The sequence below is a fragment of the Anser cygnoides genome, chromosome 4 (genome assembly GCF_040182565.1).
Source record: "Anser cygnoides isolate HZ-2024a breed goose chromosome 4, Taihu_goose_T2T_genome, whole genome shotgun sequence".
Lineage (NCBI taxonomy): Eukaryota > Metazoa > Chordata > Aves > Anseriformes > Anatidae > Anser > Anser cygnoides.
The window spans coordinates 8,973,419-8,994,296 of NC_089876.1; the positions used below are offsets into that span (position 1 = coordinate 8,973,419).

The following is a 20,878-nucleotide window of genomic DNA, read 5'->3' on the forward strand; positions in this document are numbered from 1 at the left end:
CATACACATGAAATTTCTAATAGTGCTTTCAACTCATGCCATCAACTAATTTTCAGGTGCACAATGGATACACTAAATATAAACATACACTGAACATAAACATCTTAAGAAAGTTAAAAAATCATTAATGAAGTTAAAAGGATTGCTGTTCCACACAGGCTGAAAAAATAAAAGCCATGGTCTTAAACCAGAACTGTGCTTGCTAACTTGTGAATGCCATTCAGGGATTTGATGATGTGACAAGGTATTACTTTAAACTAATGGAAATTGCAGAAAATTGCAAGAAATAGGACAGGGCTTGTTTTGTTAATATAGCTTGTTTTTCTCAAGCTGAGTTGGAATAAAAGTGTGAGTTAAGTCATTAGCAAGAGTACTTGGCTCACTGGTATACTAATAGTAACTCCTAGTATAGTGTTGGCCAGTGACTTGAATCCTTTCCAGGAAATAATCCTTTCATGTAAATGCAAAGTAAGACTCCTCATGCTGTAAACAAGTAGGTTGAAGAACAAAAATGTAGACATAAATACACAATATGATCTGTAGCCTCTGCTATTAGGACAGTTGTCTTCATAAGAACAGAGTGTACAACTGAAAGAAGTAACATCTTAAAATCCATGCAACTACATGTACCTGAGATCTTGAGTTTTGTCTTTCTCTTTGTCTGTATTAGCTCTATATATTGATCGGTCTCTTGCATATGGATTGTGTCTTAATTGTTCAGTGCTTATGGGAATAGCACCCTAAATTGTTGGTTTGGGCGTAAAAATATGACCACAGTGGAAAAAATAAATGTTTTTGATTGAATCATGTCCAAGGCAGAATAGACATAATCTAGCACATAAAATCTTTGAGTGCAGTTCTCACATAGAAAGGAAAACTAGTGTGTGTCTGATTAGACTGCATTCCTACCAGGTTTATTTTATTACTTCTTTAACTGTTGCAGGTGGGAGTCTAAGCCATGAAACTGTAACACCTATTTCTGAATTTCTTTGCAATTCATATATAAAATTTAAATTAAATATGCCCACTGTAGACTTTTTTTTTTTTATTATTTAATACCTAGCAGTTATTCATTCTTTAGAAATGGCTGAAACATCAACATGGTTACTACTTATAACTTTCACAGCTTTCAGGAAAATAAGCCTAAGATAGTTTCACACTGCCTTAAATTACAATGTGACATTGACTAACAGTGTGGTGAGCTCTAATAATAGATCTTAAATTATTAGTCACTTACACCACAGTCAGAAGCAGAGTGAAACAGATTAACATATTTCTAATAGGAAATGGGGACACGGGATACAAAAAGAAATAGATGAAAAGACCAGGATCATCTATAGCAAGAGAATACAGTTACATGAAAAGTTCTAATTTCCAATGCAAGTAAATTAATTAAAACAAGAGATTCCTCATAATCATTAAAGTGACATGCAAAAAGACATAAATCAGACAGAACTGTGGACATTAAAACCTCTGAATATACTGTGAGTCAATTGAATAAGTGAAAATAATTGCATTGATTAAACCAGTGCGATAAAAAATGTGATAGACTGGTTATTATTTATATCAGAGTAGTGTCTCATGACTTCAATCAGAATTAGAGCCCCATTCTCTGAATATTTAGTAAAGACTTGCCCTTTCTTTGATGAATTTACAATATATATCAAATATTTTATCATCAGTTTATCAGGATTTAGTAACGGGGAAGAAGTGGATTTTCTAAAGCACTCAGCATTAGATCAACAGGTCACCTCAATTCCATGCTAGAAGTAAAGCTGAACTTAGGAGGAGCAGGGCTGGACCAGAGATTAGTGTTCCCTTCAGTGAGTCAGAAAACCTATGAGAGCAATGTGAACTGAACCCAAATTTTCTGTCTGGACAACACAGTAGACTTGACCCAACTCTATGTGTTTAAGTTTATCTACTGAAAGCAGCACAGCTAGTGTCGCTTGATTCTCCATCAGAGCTGAAAGACCCTATTTCTCAGTGCTTCTCATCCTCAGTTATCGACTCAGTTACACTGCCCACAGCTATCTGAGTAACTGCACAAAGCTGCAGAATTACATCTACCCAGTCTTAATTATCTAGTGCTTCATCAAAGGTTCAGGACAATATTCTGTCTGCTAAACTAGAACAGAACTAGAAGTCAGAATCGCTGGTCTCTTTCTAGCTACGTTACTCTCCTGCTAAGCAATGCACATTCATTTAGAAAATAGGGATGTTGTCTATCTCAGACATGTGTGATCTAACAAATAAGTATTTCTAACACTTAACTTGCAATTAATGCTAAACATGATTTCCCATCCTGATGTCGAGAAATGGACTAGTATCAACTATTTCCTTCTTAATTGTCATCACACAATTTTTTTGTTATGTTCTCTTTGTCTTGTCCCTCTCACATCAACATCACAAGTTCTCCTCTGGGAGGTTTATAGTACAAGACCGTTTGTATTTTTTCATTTTTGTTAAAGTAGTGACATTCTCATACAGTACGCAGTTCCACAGAACAAAGTACTCAATTTGACATCAATACAGGTGAATGAAAAATCAAAGTAATTTTTATGTTTAAAATGCATAGCTTTTACCATTCCGGTGTATGCACACACCTGTTGCACAACTTGAGTGAAAAAGTTTGGAAAAAAAATACACTTTTGTTTAATAGCTTAAATGAGTGATCAGCACTTGATGGAATATTGAAATAGCAAACTCCTCCCATTATTGCTTGCTAAAAAGTATGGAAAACTGAACTGGAGACTGCAAACCAAACTGAGACTAATATGTTTATCATTCTGCAGATGATAAGAAATGCCTTTGATTTACAAGTTAATATTTTCTCAATTATTTTCACAATATTCACAGTATGCTTAGTACACATCCTTCCTGAAATCATGCTGCACTACAGAATTTTAACAAAAAAATCTTTTTAATTCTCTTCAATACTATATTCTTCCAGTTTCCCATGAAGCAACAGACATTAAACTCAGATCTTCAGTGGACCCACCCAGTCATCATTACTATATCGTAATCATATAATTGACCCTATATATGACAAAACAAATTAAACTATCATCAAAATATTTTTTTTTCGTAATGTTCTACTGATGAGACCATATTGTCTCCCTACGGTTTAATTTTTCATGGTACCAAGCCAGTTTGTTTTCTATTATAAGAACAAATTAGGGTCTTATTTGTTATTTTAAGGCAATATATTCCAGATCTGGACATCTCTGATCGAAAGTACAGAACTGCAAGCTTTTCTATGACTACTTCAAATGTGTTGCCAAAAATAAGTACACTATTGAACTGACTTCATCAAAACATCTATTACCTTATTGGTGAGCAATTGTATTTCTTTACCATTAAAGGAAACTACATTTTCTCTAAACTGCAAATGAGAGTTCTGTGGTGTGACATGCTGCAGATGCTACTGTAGGAATATAGGAATATCATGTAGGAGATGCCAGTGGTAGGACAGGAGAAAAACAAAACAAAACAAACAAACAAAAAAAAACCAACCAACCAACCAAATCCTCTTCCTAGTAGTTTTTCTCAGAAGCTCTGTTTTTTTTTTTTTAAACAGTTATGTGCAGTGTTTCAGGCCATTACAATGTGCCAAGAGATGCTCAGACTACTTAATTCATGCTCATCCTATAGTCAAGGGACAAAGGCACCTACTTGTTTTGAGCGGACTTCTTGAAAACCTCATCTTCATGCATTGACTTTGTGGGACTACCACCCCCTAATGCAGCCACCTACATCGGATACCTGAAGTCAGACAGGGAGAATAGCCCTCTTTTCAATTTTCTGGTACATTTTTGTATCATGAGGGAAATCTTCATTGCTGTTAACAACAAATCCAAAACATAACATGGTCTAGTTTTCCAGATGGGTCTAAATGAAGATAATACAAAAAAAAAATAATGCACCAATGTGCTTTACAAGCAAATTGTAGGTTAATGTACTCCATAATTTGGAAGCAGGCAATCTGGACCCATCACATACCAGTTCCAGACCACTTAAAACCCACCTCAATTATGACAGCTGTCTCTATTTCCATCGCCCATCAAAGCCCCTAAACACTCCCACGAGAGGTCTCACTAATTGCCGGCAGCATGAAGGAGGAGAATGAGACAGACTAGGCCACAGGTGTAAGGTGCTGAGTAGTGGCTTACAACATATCTGAGAGGAGCTCAAATATTACATTGACGTGGCTTAATTAAATTCAAAATTAAGAGTTTGGACAAAAAATAAATTAAAACAAGGTTTAAAATTGGGTAAGTGGGAATGCCTTAAGTAAGAGGGTCTGATTGTCATGCATAATAAGGAATTAAGGGCACTTTATTATGACTAAGTACAAGGCCGAGGAGCCCAACGTGGTTAAGTTATTTAACAATTATTTAATGTTTATCTATTTAAAATAGTTTAAGATCTACCTATATCCTGGTGCTTAATGCGTCCTACTGGTTAGCTCTAATATCTAACATCTAATTTGAAGGCATGTTGACAACTAAATCATAACTGGAGAACAGATTTCATAAAACCAAAGGATTCTCTTGGAGAAGGTGCAAAAAAATATTCTTTATTTGAAATCCTTCATAGCTTTTGTGTCAAAGTAAAAATCTAAATTTTTACAAATTTCTGTAAAGCATTACTTAAGAACATGAAAAAAGTTAATAATTATTAATAATTAATTAGTTAATAACTTTTATACAGCTACAGTAAAAATGTAAAAATGTTTAAAGTTACTAAAAGGACACTGCTTCAGAAAAGGAGTTAATGATCACTTAGCAGCACAACACGCGTTTAGAAACTCTTTAAAAGAATCAGTCCTTTTCTAGTCCCATAGTTTTCTTATTTATAAAAGCACTGTCCCTGAGCTTCATACTTCATACAATTTTCTGATAAAACACTATCATCTTTTATATCCCAAAGATGTCTTTTTGTCATCCTATGTTGTCCCCTTTTTTATAAATAAAATAAACATCCAACTAATAAAACTGCCTTTTCATTTTTAATGTGAAATTTCTAAGTGCATAACGGGAACCTATAGAATTGCTGTATGCGACAGTACGTGGTTAGAAACTTTATATAAAAAGCTGTATCATTATATACAATGATAAAAAAAAAAAATCCAAAGAGCAAAAAAGATGTTAAGTGGTTAGAAAAAATAATAAAAAGACAAAGATATTTTAAAATCAGATAAATGGGAGAATATGAAAAAATGTAAATATAATATCATACAGAAAGCAATTCATATTTATTCATATCTATTATATATATAATTCATAATTATTAAATTCAATTTTTATTAAACAAAATAATAGCTTACAAGGCATATAATTAAACATCCTGCTAGAAAATGCCAGAGTGCCTGCTCAGGTAACAAACACCTTCATGGCTTTCAAGAACGTTTAGAATTGATGACATACAATGACTCTGAGGAAAGACTTAAATCTTCTGTTTCAGAACCTAGACTCATCCCCACCATTGCAGCAAGATGAGAATTTGCAGACAGACAGGCTATCCCTACTAAAAATCGTACACCTTCCTCCTGAAGCATCTGCTACTGGCCACAGTCAGTGATAATGGACCAGATGGAAGTTAGATCTAATTCTCTTAGAAATCTCTATGTTCCCTACAGTAAAAATGTTTTTTTTTCTAATACTACAAATACTACATGCTATTTAATTGTTGCACAGTTTCCCCACAAAAATGGATTCAAGTGGAAAGAATGCTTATTAAATTGTCATGTAAATAAGGAACAAGGTTAAGATAATTTTGTAACATTTTGTAGATTTTTCAAGTTTCTTTTGAAGTTGCATGTACAAGGATTTCTAATGCAGTAGTATAAGAGCTATAACTTAAAATATATCATGCCTGCATAGGTGTTACCTGAATTAACTTTAAGATACTTCTTTCAGTGTTCTCCCAATGATGACCAAGACATGTTGACATTCTAACATTTTAACTACAAAAATTCAGCTAACTTGTGAAATTTGTTTTCTCAGCAGCAACATCATGAAGAGCAGGAAACTGAGCAGATGGTTAATTAAAGAGAATAGAATTTTCACATGTAACCAAAGTGTTTTAAAACATACCAGTCTAAAAGGTGACCTACCAAAAGCTTTTATAAACTGGAAGTATTTAATTGTGTTGAATGACCCACATAAAGGAACACTTAAGTGCCTGCTACATCATGTATGTCCTTTTTGGCTGTGATATTTAAGCATATTAAATATATTGAGCTCTTCCTATAAAGAATAAATCACTCTGACTTGTTCTGGCTTACTCTGTATGAAGTGTTCAGGTAACAGTTCACCATCTTGTGGATACACGCAAAATACTTCTGTGGACGCTTGAGGAAAGCAGTGACTTTGCTAGGTCACAGCACACCTAGAAAGACAGTATTATTTGGCTACTTGGGAAGCAAAGAGTTACAAACTGGATGGAGACAACAGCTACAGAGAGCTCCCACTAATTTCTGGAACAGCCATATGATCCAGGATGTTTCCTTCAACTGAAACTGAAGCATATGTCTGTGAAACAAAAATCTTACTCTCCTCGCAAGCAGAATCAAAACCTTTACTTTTTCCTTGATTCTGCTTCTCCAGTATTAAGCCAAGGATGACACTCCTGCAAGAGTTAATACTTTAGAGCAGATCTGTGACCATATATTAGGAATAATGGGGGAGAGAACAAGCATTTACTGAAAATCCTGGATAACAGCTACAGAAGGAACGTGAGTAAAAACAGTTCTTTAATTCCTTAAGAAACAGATAGAGGGACGTAAAATGTGTGCCCAGAACTAAAGAAAACCATCCTACACACAGCAGCAGCACCAAGCAGTTCACCGAATGCCTTTGAACTCTGATATGATCAAGAAGTCGTTTTTACCACCATGCCCTTTTGAGGAAATGTAACTCAGGAAATTTCCTGAGGAAACGTAACCAGTTAATAAAGTACTAGTGCAAGAATTCCTGTGCACCTTATAAAATGTGTCAAGGCTCTTGTGTGTAACTACAACTGAAGCTATTACCAGTAAGTGAATCATTTGTGATTTATCATGCGATTTGTATCAGAAAACAAGCAAACAAAAAAAAAGAAGAAGAAAAAAAAAAAACAGGCAACATAACACAATTTGTTCCTGGGATAGTTAGGGTTCTCTCTTACTAGTTTAGGATTTGGGACCAAGAAAAGAGGTTTGTGTCTTTCACTCTTATTGACAAGGCTCCTACTTTTCAAATCATTCACTTATATCTGGCCTGGTGCTGAAGCTGTCTCTTTAACCAGGCTCTGGACAAGCTGAGAAGTAAAGCTGCTTGCTTGTGGCACAGATCCAGTGCTGTAGGAACAATAAATTGGGAAGAAAGCAGAATTGCTGGATTCAAGCCAAATTACTCAGTAGTTCTGTAGATTTGTTAAATTTAATTTGCATGTTGTTAGGATATTATCATCTTTAATGGCTAAAAGCTTTCTGAGAAGTCCATACAGTGCCAGATAGACTTTGGGTAATATCAGTCTATCTTCAGCCTACCGAGCGATAATTTTTACAAAAATTGGTGCAGGCAGCAGTTCTTCCTTAAGTTGCCAGCACCCTTCTTCCACGCCAAGTTTCCATGTATCTGCCACTGTAATGATGTTTTAAACACTGAAAATAACTACAATTGTCAATCAGAGCTCACCGAGTACTCTCATACATTCCACAAATCTTTCTTTAAGCTGCTACTACGTGCCTTGATCTGACTTCAGAAGTTTCTTTGTTATCATCTGCCTGCAGGAAACATTCTGTGGAAGTTGTGTGAATTGCATCAGACGGGTAAAAGCTGGCACCTGAATAATTTATGTCAGCAGCACATTTTCAGTAAGCAACTTGGCCATCAGCTGCAGAGCAGCATCTTAACAAAGATCTAGATAATATAGAAGCAGTCTGAAGAAATAATTCTGATTATTCGTCAGTACCACACAAAATGCAAACGTTAACACCGATGCTGGCAGTTAACCCGTACTAATACCAGTTTTTTATCATAGGGATTGCATTTTTCTTCTTTTCCCCATTTCTGTACAATTATTTCCAGTAACTGTTTGTTTGTTTGTTTTATTGTCAACAGCATAAATTGCTAGGCTGGCATTTTAATTAAAAGGTGGACAAAGACGGAGAGAAAAATGAGACTGCCAGTTGTCAGAGCAGCCACTGATCAGTCACAGCGGAGCATACTGCTCCTTCATGAGGGCCTCACCGATTCAGCTTCATGAAAGTATAACTTGATTACCTTTCTCTGACTGTCAAACATGATTTTTTATGTGCAAACAATATCTGAAGATGTAATGGTTACTAGACATACAAAAATGAAGCTATATACTGCTGAGTCAGAGCTTACAGCAGAACAGTTTACAACATATGTGAATACGATGCTGTTGATGAAGGAGACTGTAAACATAACCATAAACTAACATTAAAAACTGTAAGACCTTGTCTAGAACGCATTATTATTATTATTATTATTTCTAAAGTAGGGAAGACAAAATGTCAAGCGTTAGCCACTATTTGGCGATGCCTTATAGGATATACTATATCCCAGTGTAAATAAGGAGCTCATAATTTCTTCTAAAACGTATATAAATGACATTTCTCTTTGATACGTTGTTCAAAGTGAAAACCTTGATTCTAAAATTAGAAATTCTAATAGGGAAAAAAATATACTTGCAAGGGGGTAAGATTGAAGAAAAGATAGTAATGCTCTATCTTTGGAATTAATACGATCTCACGTGATGATAATAGGACACTGATTATATTTATCGTTTTGGAAGAGCTACTGTGCATTCCTACTGTTACAACAACAGCACCACTTCCTTTTAACAATATTTTTCAAAGTGCTTTACAAAGGATGTTAGGATCATTATCTTGACTTTACTGACAAGAAAATCAAGAAACAGACCACTGAAAAAATAACTAGCTGAACGTCACCTGACAGACAAGTGACTGAGTGGAAACACAAATTTCCAAGTTCCAGTACCATATTCTACTGACAAGACCGCAGTGATGCTTTCAAATGCTCGAGCCACCTTCTAACCAGGTGAGTGATCACAGAATTTACAAAGGCACTGACTGTGCTTTTCTGACAAGCCTGGCTGAGTACCTACTAAATATTACAGCAAGAAGCCATTCATAACTATTAAAAGGCTCTCCTTTAGCAAAGCCATCCAGTTGTTAGTGGCTGGCAGGAGTTCAAAATTCCCGTTTAAAACCATCTGTCTCTTTTAATTGACTTTACTGTCTTGGTCTTTCCCAGCTGTGATACTTAAGATAGGAATAAGAAGCATAAGCAGCAATTCTTCTATTAAGTCTGGTCTAGCGCTTCTCCAACACTTTCACACCACAAGGAAAACTTGTAAAAGTTCAGTACTCCCCCGTGTCTGTTGCCTCCTTAGCTTTCTGATGACTCTACATCTTTAAAAGAAAGAGTTTTGAGAGAGGACAACTCAAGTAAAATTTTCTGTTGAGAGAACAAACATCCACAAGCTCTACCAGACAGGGCATTAATCGCAAAAACCTTTGGCTTTCTCAGAATCACAACAGCTAGTCAGTTATTGAACCTAAACATCTGTGTTAGGTAGGGACTGAGGAAGGGAATATATTTTTGCCCTCTCACCACCTCTACTTGCCTCCTCCAATAAAGTCTGCTGGCCGACTGTCACAGAAGACAGCTGTTCTGTGGCTAATTTAACTCAAAATTACACCTGCTAAAGGCATTTTCAACCAGACCACAGCTGCCAGATTCAGGCCTCCTCATACAACTCAGGCAGCAGAAAGAATTACAATCAGCACAGAGAATCTGTCCCCAAATTAACACCACAATATATTGTAGTACGTCATCCAAAATTTAATACATAAAGGTATCATTGTCTGCCTGTATGGAGTATCTCTGTCAAAGAACAATCTTCCATTTCAGATGTAGAGTAGATGGAGATTTATTTAATTTATTTTTTTTTTGTAATTGTTCGGTGACATTTTTCTCGTAAGGTTGCAAGAACACTGAAGAGCATTACTCAGAACATGTTTTTTTTTTGTTTGGTTGGTTGTTGGGTTTTTTTGTTTTTTTTTTTGTTTGTTTGTTTTTTGTCTTTGGAGTGACTCTATCACTCTATCTTTGAATCCGACACACACTATTTAAATTTTTAATTAGAAATTACACTTTGGAACTGTACATTGATCAAATCAGACAGCACTGCTGTGCGTACATGATACCCCCACACAAACACACACTATTTATAGTCTCAGTATATATTCTATACTTTATCTTATATAACTATATACACAAGGGCTATGTACAAGTGCAGATATCAAATAACCTGTTTTTTTTCTTTTTTCTTTTTTTTTTTAAGAAAAGGAAAGCCATCTACACACAAATTAAAAAATCCTCCTTTATTTTGTTTGAGCACTGGTTTCCTGATTCTTGTTTTTTTTCCCAGCCCATTGAATGTTCAATTGCCATTGTACAATACACTCAAAATACAGGAAGGATATGATCAGTGGGCTCAATTTCAAAGATGCGGAACTACCACTGAAGAACTACCACTGAACTAGATCTGACTGAGCTTAAATGGCCCCAAGGCACTTCATTGCCTTGAGACAGAATTACAGATTCAGCCATTTAAGCAGAAAGATATAACTCTGCACATATGAAACCATCTCACAAGTCCTTGCTTGTTTCAAAAGCACACACAATATTTCTACAGCTGTTTAAAAAAACAGAAATCCATTCAACTATTTTTGCTTTAAAATCACTTTTGCAGTCATTCATTACTAACCTGGCTGTTAAAGTTGGAGAAGTGACAACAGAGGTAAAAATCTCAACCATAGCCATTTTACAAAGATCAGCTGCAGATCCTATGAAAGAAAGTGACCTGGTTTTAATTTAAAGCATGCAAAATGAAAAAGTTGTGCTTAGAACTATGGCACAGGAATGAAACACATCTGAAGGTTATGAATTACAAGAATTTGCAAAACTAGCAGATTCGCTTGATGTCGTATGTAAAACAGATCACAAGATTAATAAAAAACTAATAGTTGCATGTTAATTAAAACAGAAGATAATAATATTAAGATATATGCTAGCTAAAGGTGAATTTGATACTCATGGCCATGAGTTGAGAACTTCTTTCTAAAAAAAAAAAAAGTCTGAAATCATCTAACTCTGAATTGGAATTAAAATTTACCTATAAATCAATTAAAATTTAATGTCATAAAAGATTAGAACATTGTTTCAGGGACACATTTTCATTTGGTAACTTAATTTATGCTTTTTCATATCTCCATGGGTTTGTAATGTATATTCGTTACATTACAGTGTTAAGAGCAGTGGTGCATTAACAGTGTCATGTTATATAATGGATTCTGCATTTCTAGGGATCAAGAAACAGAATGATTCCCCAGGCCTGCAGTTTCGTGAAAGGTTCTGTTTTGAACCATGCAACAGGGTTTTAATGCATTTTTATATAAAGAATTATCAGATGAAATACAGAAGCAGTCCTTTAACTAAGGACTGGAACCCATAATTCTCCTTTCTCCATCAGATATCCTAAATGTACCAAACCATATGCTTGTTCCTTTTTGCACCCCCTAACTCAGTGAATCTTGAATTCTTTCTTCCAAATTGTCCAACTTCCAGAGATAAAGACTAGCAAGGTTAGGCAAATGGCAAGGGTACTCTCCTGGGAGCTAAGAGAGTATCTAAGAGATTGAGGAGATCATTATCTCTCAATGACCCAAGAGGGGAAAGACTTCACCTCTTCTTTATTCATGGCTTTCTGTGACAAACTGCCTCCTCTGAGTCCCATACTGAGACTCCACCTTGATGACTTTGCCACAGTTGTGTAATAGTTTAACTGCTATAGAACATCTTAGGAAAAGTATTTTGATTAAATTTTTCTGACCAGTTCTGTAGTCCATTTGAAAATATTCCTTGATGTTAAAACAATGAAATAAAATAATAGACTAGATACTTGTGGATATAGTTCCATTATTTCAGTGTATTTGGAACTTGCCAAACAGCAAGATCCCAGAGCAGAATTCTCCCAAATAAATGTAACAGTTTCCATGATAAATGTCTTAATAAAATACATGTTTTTCTCTATTCGGCCAGCTAGATCTGAAACATAACTGATGAATAATATGCTGTACATTGGTAAAAATTATTGTACCGGAATCTTCAATAAGAGAAAAAACACTAAGAATGAACTGTGGCAGATATCGTTGCAGTAAGTTGAAGCTGTAACTCTGTACATTCCTCTCAATATTGTGATGCATCAAACGTCTTCTGCTATCAGTTTCTGCTACCATATGCAAAATGCAAACTACTTACATTAATTAGATTATTATATATAAATATAAAACACATTTTATGCAGTTTACTACGCTAACAATGTAACAAAATGTTTTAGCATAATTGTGGAAGTTTTTACAGTCTTTTTTTACAGCAGCTGAAATGCTGCAATTAAAAATTATTCTAGTCTAGAAGGAAATTTTTAATACCGTTTAGGAATATAGAATATGTTAAAGTTTTTCATACTTGTTTCACCCTACCTTCCAATATTACATGTTTTGAATAATAGACACACTGTTTTTCATCAGATTTGTCTTCCAGTATGATTTGAACTGACAATGAAATATGTTAATCTTATTATTGTATGTTTTGATACATACAACTGAGAATTTTGTAGACAGTCCTGTGGCGGTTTTGCCTCAGCTCCAGGCTCTTTGGACAGATGGACACAAGAAAGTGCTGCTCAGAGGGCCGTGTAGCTTTATTAATGGTACACTGTACACTCAGCAGGACTCGCTCTATTAGCTCAAGCACTGTGCCTTCAGCTGGAGAGGGCTGCTGGCCAGCTGGATGGAAACCCAGGTAAACTGAACACAAGACTCCAGAGAAGGTTGTGTAGGCATCTCCATATTTACAAACATGCAAGCTTTGCTGCAGATTTTATAAGGATATTTTAAAATCCTGCATTTGAGAGCCTAATACAGCAAGGCAGCTGTCACTTGAGCTCAATTGTTACTTACGCAACAGGGTATTAGAATTCTAGATCTGTGCGTGTTCTTGCAGAGGTAGTACTTAAATTCAGTTACTAATTATAAGGAGTGTCAAACATGACATAATTACTTAAGTCATTTTTAAAATGAAACATTAACGAGAATAATATTTGGAGAGGAAAAAAGAAAAATCAAATGATCCTTTCAAAAGGAAAATTCAAATCATTCTATAAAAAGCACACCATCACCATATTTAGAAAGCAGTTTTTACTTGCCTGTAAATAGTACATGTCCAATATAACTTAATGAAAACCCTATCTGCATCTTCCAGTTAAAGAAATAATACTTCCAAAGGGTAGTTTGGTAGGAGGGATTTCAGCTCTGGACTGCCAGCTCAGTTTCATTTTTTTTTTCTTTAGGTGGCTAAATTCTTTACAATACTGGGCCCCACACAACTTAAACTGAGTATGTTAATACATTATTAACTAATAGTTAATTTTTATGCTACTTTTTACATTTTCCAACATGGCAAATTTCCCATTTTGTTCTGTGACAAAATGCCTTTATTCTCACCCTTCATAGGATTATTTTCAAATGATCCTTACAAAGAATGATTTGGATTTCAAAACAAGTAATAATATATGTTCTTTTAATACTGTATATTTCTTAAACTAACGCTATCTGACAAAATAAAAGTTAGAAATTGCAAGCAGCAAAATCACATAAGCCCTTCTGGTGTAACAAACTATCAAAGAAACCAGAAAGGAAAATATTTTAAGACGACAATATATCTGAAGCCCTGAAATATATATTCTCCCCATACATAATTTGTATCTATTTCTATATTTAACTACCACAGAGAACTAGACTGTATTAGAACATTGTGTTTTGTGATACTGTTTACTTTTATTTCCAAGGAAGCTAGAATACTTATTTTAAACTTCTCTTTTATAATAAAACTCAGGCCTCAGTAGTAGCCTACTAAATAATTCATTCTTTTGAGATTATCAGAGTTGTTGTCTGCTAGAGTTAAGTGTAGATAGGCAAGTAAATAGGTAGGTACGTAGGTGTTTGGTTTTTTTTTTTACCTTGAACAACAAAATTGACAGCCTGCCTCTCTGCTTGAGTGCGTAGTTTATAATCCTGAGCATTGATATTAACCAGTGGTCTTTTACGCCCCATAATGGAAATCACATAACCTGGTAGGATTTAAGTAGAAATCTGTATTAGAGCAATTAAACTTCAAACATTCTTTTTGAAGATAATACAGATTTTTGCAATTATGCACTGTTTGAGACAATTCAATATTTTTTTTCTTCTGAAAATAGTCCGAGCTTATTGTATTGTTGGTCTCAGAATTATTTTACTCAGAGAATTGGTACATGTTATACAAGAAAAACTTGTGTTCATTAAAGCTGTATTTCATTAGGAATGTCTGCTGATATACTGATAGAAGAGCAAACTCTCTCTGTGGGAGATGAAACTATAAATATCTAGCAGAATTAGCTATCTATTAGCAGCCATAATTAGAGCTTTCCATGAAATGAATAGATTACATGAGAATAGAAAAAAATAAAAAAATAAAATCAATTTGTACAGCAATTAAATCGTTAATGAATCTTTCCCAAAATTATCAAATAGTTTTTGGGGAAAAAAAGTTGATACTTTTTTTTTCCTAAATACAATAGTTTCATGTCACTTCCACAGCCAAACTTCTTTAACTCTCATTTGTTTTTGTTTTTAATCATTAAAAGAAACACAAGAAAACACAGATAAATATTTATTTTAGGCCTGATGATGATGTATTTTGCCAAAATAGCTGCTAGCACTTGAAAGGAGCTGAGAGAGGAAGAGAGATGCAATAATCCTCTTGTCCATATAACACATGTAAAGCCTTATCTTAGCTTTTATTCCTCCCCCCCCCCCCCCAAAAAAAAATTAATGAAAAATAGAAGTACAACAAGTGAAAAATTAAGTAAGAAAAGTGAAGTCACCCATGTTAAAAATACATCTTCATACAATCTTTTCTTATACTTCTGAGAACCTTTACTTGATGAGTCCATCATTAGATACCATGGAAGTCCAGACTGACGTAGAGTTTCATCTTGTCTGACGTATCTCAGATACACAAGCAGAGTAAGAAAACCTCTCCAAACACAAAGCTCTGACTTTACTGTGGACAGCACACACCCAGTACTAAGTACAGGGAATGAAGATTCGGGTCACAAGTGGTGTTCCCCAGGGATTGGTGTTGGGGCCCATCCTTTTTAATATCTTTATTGATGATTTGGACGAGGGAATTGAGTGCACCCTCAGTAAGTTTGCGGATGACATCATGCTAGGGGAAAGTGTCAATCTGCTGGTAGGAAGGCCCTGCAGAGGGACCCAGACAGGATGGGTCGATGGGCAGAGGCCAATGGGATGAGGTTCAATGTGGCTAAGTGCTGGGTCCTGCACTAGATGATCCTGGAGGTATTTTCCAACCTTAATGATTCCGATTCTAAGATGGTTCTGCTGAATTCCTGTATTTCCAGAAGTGCTGACACTAAAAGTACAATTTTTGGAACAAGGAACTGAACTATCTGGAGGTTGAGATATTCTTTGGCAAATCACTCTTCTCAATTTAACTAAGATTTTCCTTGAAGAACAGTAAGAAGATGGAATTCTTAAAGCATTGGACACTCAATGAAAAATAGATTTACTGTAATAACCCTACTCCTAAATGGTGTGCTTCTGATGCATGAAATATCAGACATCCATAACATGTAAATAACATTAGGTGGGCAGATGCTATTTACCTTTGAACTGCAGATAAGTAAAAAGATTTATAATGAGCTCTGTAGGTTAGAAGTATCTTTCTAGTGAGAATCTGAGGTGGATTAACAAGAAAAATGTTAAACAATGTTTATCTGCTGCAAATTTTTTGAGCTTGTACAACTGAAACAGGTTATAGTTCTACCATTAATAGTTAAAACAATGTTTTGATAGTTGGGAGTGAATGGAGGAGTAAGTACTACTTAGGCAAGTATGTGCCAAGTTTTAATGACAGTCAAGGATATTAGTTATGACACTCTTGTCCACTAAACACACAAAACATAATTTTACACAGAATTTTGGTTATAGAAACTCATTTACTTACAAGAGAAGAAAGCTATGTTATTTTAAATAGATCAAAACAAATATGTAATAAACTGGTAATATTTTACTAGTTATATTATGTTCGGCTTAATTAAAGTGAAGCTACTGAAAACCTACATTTTCTTTAGTAATACTAATGAATAAAGAAATGTAATTTCATGACACAAAGATAGTTCATGCTTCCAGTAGAGTTTTAAGCTCTACAAAGTACAAAGAAGGAATACTAACATTTTCATGACCAGAAAGTCAGAATCAGTTATATGTTTCTATCATGACACTCAGCTGTTCAATGATGAGTAATAATATATAGCAAATTTACTATTTATTTCTACAAAATGTCTTAGTACAGTATACTGTACTAGGAAACAAAAGAAATCCATTTTGACAATTCTATTAATAATTCTACTAATTTTCTTCTAAAGAAAATATTTCAAGCAGCTATACTTTCTCCAAATTGCTGCTCTCCTAGGATTCACTAAATATAAATGAATGTATAGACTAACAACAAATCTGATGTAAGAAGAGTTTGCAGCTGCCGTCTCCAAGAATTACTCTGCACACATCTGTCATCACAGATATCACCTGAATTTCAAGAATATAAATTCTGACTGATGCAAAAAAAAGTGTTAAAAATTGTCTCTGTAAATTTTTTTGTTTGTTTGATTGTTTTTGACTAAATGCCTGAACTTCCACAGTCCAGCAGCCATATGGCATATTTATTAATTAAAAGATTCCTTATGGTTTATTTGTGTTGGAATACATTATATGTCAAAATGATGCAGTGTAACTCGATGTTAAATAGAGTTCACTCTGTGAACAGGCATCTTACTCTTTTAGCATCTTCCCAAAGAAAAGGCAGACAGGTTTAACCACTTTGTCTTAGGGTTGAAAGAGAAATACCTGATTCACCAGGAAGTGATATTCCATATTTTCTCTTCACCTGTAACAACTATCTGACTTTTGGTTGAGCTGAATCTCTGTCTACATCAATCTGTGCTGATCAATAAATAAAAATATGCATGTGGGCTTTGGATTACCTTTCTTTTGGCATTGTTCAATGGTTTTCTTTGTAAATTCATTTACTTTCTTGTATTTTTGCATAAAACTCTCTATAAAGTGACTGGCTTGAAGAGGAGTAATTCCCAGGCATTCAGCAAGACGTTCTTTACCTGGTGCATAAAAAAAGCAGAACAGAAACCCACTACATACTGTCACATTCACAATTAGTGGAATTAGTAAATCTACATATCTCTATGAAAGAGAATGGATCTGATATATTATGGTAATATTTAAACAATGCAAATGTTTAACTTTGAGCTTGAATGCTTCACTGAAGTTAGTGGATTAAAAATATACTTAATAAGAAGTATATAAACAGTACATAATTAGGGAATTCCTAGTTATAATTTATACCTATAATGCAGTTGACATCTTTTTTGTTCACATAACTTCTGTCTGAAGTATCATTTTACTAGTTAAGTGTCGAAATGTGCAAAATTTTGAGGAGCAGATAAAGAACTTAAAAACAATTTTAAATGAATATAAATGTGAATGAAGATCTGAAAAAAAAGGATGGAGATGCAGCTGGTTGAGTTTAGCTAGAAGTTTTGGATATGGTGTACAAATCACAGAAAGAACTAATGGCTGAAGCAATCAGATCAAGTGGCTTGATTTGAAAAAGGTAGTTAGGAGAGTGAGTCCCACATATTTCAGACAGTCTTAGGCTCCTCAATTTCTGTAAAAAACTGGGTCCAAGTTGTGAGATGAAAGGGTTGGAAAAAGACATCCAGAATCAAAAAGTGTTTCAGCAGAGATAGAAAGGAACAATACCTTTTGGATAGTACATAGGTGCACAATATATATTACATTGTATCTAAGAGCATCTATAAGATAAGATAGAAAATCAATCAATCAAACAAACAAACAAACAAAAAACCTTAGGACAGTTTTCCAGAGTGTGAAAACATAATCTAGGAGCTACAGTTTAAAGACATTTATAAACCAAACAGTTCCAGTAAAAATAAAACATACATCAACATTAGTCATAAGAGGTTTGAAAGACAGATATATTTGTTAGCTGCACAGCAACACAAACCAGCACTGTGTCTGCAAATAACAAGCTGAGAGGCAATGTCTCAAGGCACTAAAAACATGGAATAGTTATTGTCACCGTAATACCATCAAGAAAAATTATCTAGCGTTTTTGAAAGAGAAAGGATTTCAGCCACCTAAATGCCATCACAGTCAGTTTGATGTGCATTTCAGAACAATTCTGTACCATTTTGTTCTCTGTCATGTCAGGATCTCCACTGAGCTCCAGAAACACTAGTCTGGACAAGGTGCTAAAATAAGAAATTCACATGTAGGATGACTCTTAGCTGAGGCCTGTGCATTTGTTTGACATCTAAGTAATTTTTTTTACTTCTTTGGTCAGAAAATGACAAATCTATCTGCTAAAGCAAATATTGTTAATAGCTAGAAGACTGCTGTGGCTTCCTTAGAGAACTGCAACATCCATATGGAAGCCTGCTCTAAGGAACCTGCTTTGGCAGGGGGATTGGACCCAATGATCTCTCGAGGTCCGTTCCAACCCCTACAATTCTGTGATTCTGTGACATGTTGCAATGTCCATATTATCCTTCTAAAGAACTACTGCTATACAGAACAAAGCATTACATAAAACAGTCAGAAAATTAAGCCACAGTATCTATAAGGAAGTCTGAAAAATTCCAGGGAGATGCAGTTTCTGGGAAGCAAAAAAAGAGGACTGTACAGCCATGTAAGATCACATTTCATGATGCAGGAGCACAGACCATGCTAAGCAACTCCCAGGAGTGGATTAAAGCTTCCTTGAGACTTCCCCTTAAATTATCTGTGCCAGGGGAATTGGTAGCAACAAACAGCCTGTGTGTTTTACTGTTCTCCATTCTATAATATCTTTCATAACTGAAAATAACACTATTTGTTTCTTTGATTTTCATTAAACACTTTGATATTCCTCTATGTTCTGTATAATTCAGGACTTGAACATAGTGCCACTAAATAGAATTGATTCTTTCTTTTACAGAAGTTTAAGTTGTATTTTCTGCAGCTGTACGGAGTGATTGAGGCATAAGCAGATGAATATAACTGCTCCACATTAAGCAAAAAGTCTGTAATACTGTTATCCATCTCAATATCTGGTATATTTATTAAAGTACCAACAGACATAGTGAGACTCTTCTTTCTTATATTGTTTTCTATCCTCCAAGATTATGGAAAAGACCTTGAAAATATAAACCAAGTGTAACTTAAAGCTAAGAAAACATTAAAAAAAATATTATTTACTATATGAAAGTAAGCATAATACAGGCAAGCTCCTCCAGAGGTCCCTTCCAACCTCAACATTCTGTGAACATGCTTTGAGACAATATCTGAATTCCTCTGATTTCATTACAGTTATTCTCATCTGTGTACATACTGACAGAATGCAAAGTTTCTTATACTAATTTGAGATAAAGACAAATGCTTCAGTTACATCAACAACAAATAAACAAAAATCAGAGTAATCTTTGTGTATGTCAATGTAGCTATATTACCTGGATAATTTTGATGCAGAGTAGATTATTTAACAATACTTGATATAAATAACAATATAATACAAAATTTTATTCCTTTCCCTGAATTCAGCACACTTGCAGAAGTTACATACAAGGTAGGAATATACTGTAGCTGTTTATTTTGTAAGATGCCTACCTGCTCCATAAACCACTGAGTAAACTATACGCTTTGCTTGCTCTCTGTCAGCTTGTTTCACTTCTTCACTTGGAATCCCCTTCCTAAATGAACAAACAAAAATAATATATTTTCAGTTAAAACTAAGTTAAATGTTTATCCCCACAGAAAATGTATTTAACTACATACACACAAGGAATAGAAGCACTTAGGGGCTTTTGTCTTAGGCACAACGAACATACAACTTCTTCAAAACTTTCAGTGGTGATAGTCAACAGTAGATTTTATAGTAAATTTTTATAAATAGTAACTTTTTTTTCTTTAATCTTCATCTAGTCATTTCCTTTGCTTTTAAATCAAATCCTTGGCTAGGAAAAGTCTTACTACTATACTACTAGTTCTTTAGGGTGAAAAGGCCCCAGTACTGATCCATGAAAAAAGTTAAATCTCCCCAGCAACAGCATTTCTTCAAGATATAAAGTGTATTGAGACTCTGAACATAAGTCTGACCTAAAGCTAATTTAAACAAAGGTTGTATATCAAGAATAACGATTGATATAAGCATGTACCAAATCTCTTACATGTCTTAAAAAGCTCCACTATAGAGAGACTTCATAAAACAGCAGCACTGGCTGTTTCTTAACTGGAGAGCATAGCTAGTTTACTGGCAGCAAAGCATTGCCCTTCCCACTCCCCGTTCACTCACCAAGTGATGTAAATAGTCCTGTGAAAGGGCTCATGGATTTAGTAATTTGCAAATTAAAAGCTAGACCTCTGCAGTGACCAAGTTTATGCCACCTATGCTTTTTCTTATCCAAATGTAGATTCTGAAAGAATCCTGAATTACTGACAATTGACAACACTGATGAATATTGATAATTGGTTTAAACAGAAGTGCATTGAGGGGGATCTCATCTGCTCATCACGCTCTGAAAAGAAATACCTACACTAACTGTCTTTGGAACTTAGAGATTTACTGCTGGCAGAAATACC

The 20,878-nt window shown here is 34.7% G+C and overlaps 1 protein-coding gene across 4 annotated transcripts in view; it reads right to left on the bottom strand.

The window, feature by feature from the left end:
• POLN (DNA polymerase nu) overlaps positions 1 to 20,878 on the bottom strand; it is a 110,638-nt gene that overhangs the window by 12,862 nt on the left and 76,898 nt on the right. For all 4 annotated transcript variants that reach the window (XM_066995606.1, XM_066995602.1, XM_066995601.1 and 1 more), the window contains 4 exons: positions 19,907 to 19,989; positions 17,209 to 17,340; positions 14,122 to 14,232; positions 10,810 to 10,888 (listed from right to left, as the gene is read on the bottom strand). In XM_066995606.1, coding sequence (XP_066851707.1) covers positions 10,810 to 10,888; positions 14,122 to 14,232; positions 17,209 to 17,340; positions 19,907 to 19,989 — 405 coding nt within the window. The remainder of the gene's footprint in view (positions 1 to 10,809; positions 10,889 to 14,121; positions 14,233 to 17,208; positions 17,341 to 19,906; positions 19,990 to 20,878) is intronic.